The sequence below is a fragment of the Hippocampus comes genome, unplaced genomic scaffold (genome assembly GCF_001891065.2).
Source record: "Hippocampus comes isolate QL1 unplaced genomic scaffold, H_comes_QL1_v1.1 scaffold48, whole genome shotgun sequence".
NCBI classification, from domain to species: domain Eukaryota; kingdom Metazoa; phylum Chordata; class Actinopteri; order Syngnathiformes; family Syngnathidae; genus Hippocampus; species Hippocampus comes.
Genome location: NW_017808403.1, coordinates 215,329 through 217,100, shown reverse-complemented (window position 1 = coordinate 217,100; position 1,772 = coordinate 215,329). Strand labels below are relative to the sequence as shown.

Here is a 1,772-nt window from a genome sequence, read left to right as displayed (position 1 = left end):
GCGCCGGCCGCGCCCCCGTCCTGGCCGCCCGACTCTTCAGGACCCTGGACCGCGACGGCGACGGCCTGGTCAACTTCAAGGAGCTGGTCACGGCGCTCAGTGAGTCGACCGAGGCCGCGCGGGCGACCTCCTGTAGCGCCTCACTCTCTGCGCCTTCCTTTGCAGGTGGGATGTACCACGGCGACATGACCGACAAGCTCAAGCTGCTCTACAAGCTCCACCTGCCGCCCGGTAAGGCTGGCCGCCTGTCTGTAGCTGCGTGGCGCTGTCCCGAATGGGGGTGACTGACTGACTGAGTGTGTGTGTGTGTGTGTGTGTGTGTGTGTGTGTTGTCCTGCGCTTGAATGGGCAAAACCGCATTGATTTCATTGTTTGTTTTGTGTGTCAGCTCTGTGTCCCGAAGAGGCCGAGTCCGCTCTGGAGGCCGCAAACTTCTTCACTGAAGACGCGCCAAAAGGTTCAAGTGGCTTCTGCTTTCGAAAAAAAAAAACGTGTGACAGGTGAAGAAGGTGAAAAAGTGGACGTGTAAACTCTGCGGGGAGAAACAATCTTTGCTCAAGGTAAGCAGATGAACGCCAGGGGACGGGTGACGTCATCAGGTTCCCCCTCTAATCTTCTTCCTCTTCCTCCCCCCTCTTCTCTTTCTTCTTCCTACTCCAGAAGCTGCCTTCTTGTCTCTTCAAGACATGTTGGCACAGCAGCAAGTGGCTGCAGGTTTGCTTGGGATGATGATGATGATGACGACGATCGCGATGAATTGACAATGATGACGACGAGTCCCAATTTATTTCAGTAGCTCACAAAAGAGTCAGCGAGCCCGCAGCTAACAATGGGGGGGGGGGGAAATCCACGACGAAGGAGTTCGGTGGAGGCAGCGCCGCGGACTGCAGACGTCACGTTCAGAAGCTGAACGCCGCCAGGGGCGCCGTGTTGGAAGAGCGAGACGCCCGCTCGCTTCGGTCAGCGCCAACTTTCTCATTCTCGCCGCACACGCACGACTTTCGTCCCCCCCCCCTCACCCCCCCAGTAGGGCAAGAGAAAGAAAACAAACAACTGAAAAAACATATGGGAAAAATGAGAAAGCTTTCGAAGGGCCTTCAAACTGGGGAATGGGCAGGCAGGCTGCTGTGGGTGGCGACTGGGCAAGATTTGACTTGTAATTTGATGCCCTCCAACGTGAATTGAAATAGCATTGCAGTGCATTGAATAACATCCATCCGTCGGCGATCTGAACCGCTTTAATCCTCATGAGGGTTATGGATGGTCTGGAGCCTATCCCAGCTAGCTGACTTAGGGCAGGAGGCAGGGGTGCACCCTGAACTGCTCACCAACTCGATGATGACAATGATGAAGACTATGACAATGGTGTGCAGGTGAAGAGGCCAACGCGGAGTCTGGCGACGTTAGCGGCGGCGAGGAGAAGAAAGGTAACGGTTGCGCGCCGCCTCCGTTTGACCGAGGAAATGTGTGCGACGGAGGCCCTGACCTCGGACCTTTGACCGGTAGAGGACTACAGGTACTACCTGCGCATGTGGGCCAAGGAGAAGGAGCCCAAGCAGGAATCCATCAAAGATCTTCCTCGAATGAACCAGGTCAGCACGTCGCCGTCGTGGTGTACGCCGGCATTGACGCTGGCCGTCCCTTTTGGTTTTTTTTTTCCCAACACATCATCAAACACTTGCCGATGGTGCGTAATCCCTCGTTTGACGTTGGCATTTGATGCGCACGTAGGAGCAGTTCATCGAGCTGTGTAAGACGCTATACAACATGTT

At 55.4% G+C, this 1,772-nt stretch overlaps 1 protein-coding gene across 2 annotated transcripts in view; it reads left to right on the top strand.

Annotated features, from left to right (window-relative positions):
- Positions 1 to 1,772, top strand: part of LOC109508325 (TBC1 domain family member 9B) — a 14,671-nt gene that overhangs the window by 9,510 nt on the left and 3,389 nt on the right. For both annotated transcript variants that reach the window (XM_019858225.1, XM_019858224.1), the window contains exons 12-16: positions 41 to 99; positions 166 to 231; positions 389 to 457; positions 1,374 to 1,427; positions 1,507 to 1,592. In XM_019858225.1, coding sequence (XP_019713784.1) covers positions 41 to 99; positions 166 to 231; positions 389 to 457; positions 1,374 to 1,427; positions 1,507 to 1,592 — 334 coding nt within the window. The remainder of the gene's footprint in view (positions 1 to 40; positions 100 to 165; positions 232 to 388; positions 458 to 1,373; positions 1,428 to 1,506; positions 1,593 to 1,772) is intronic.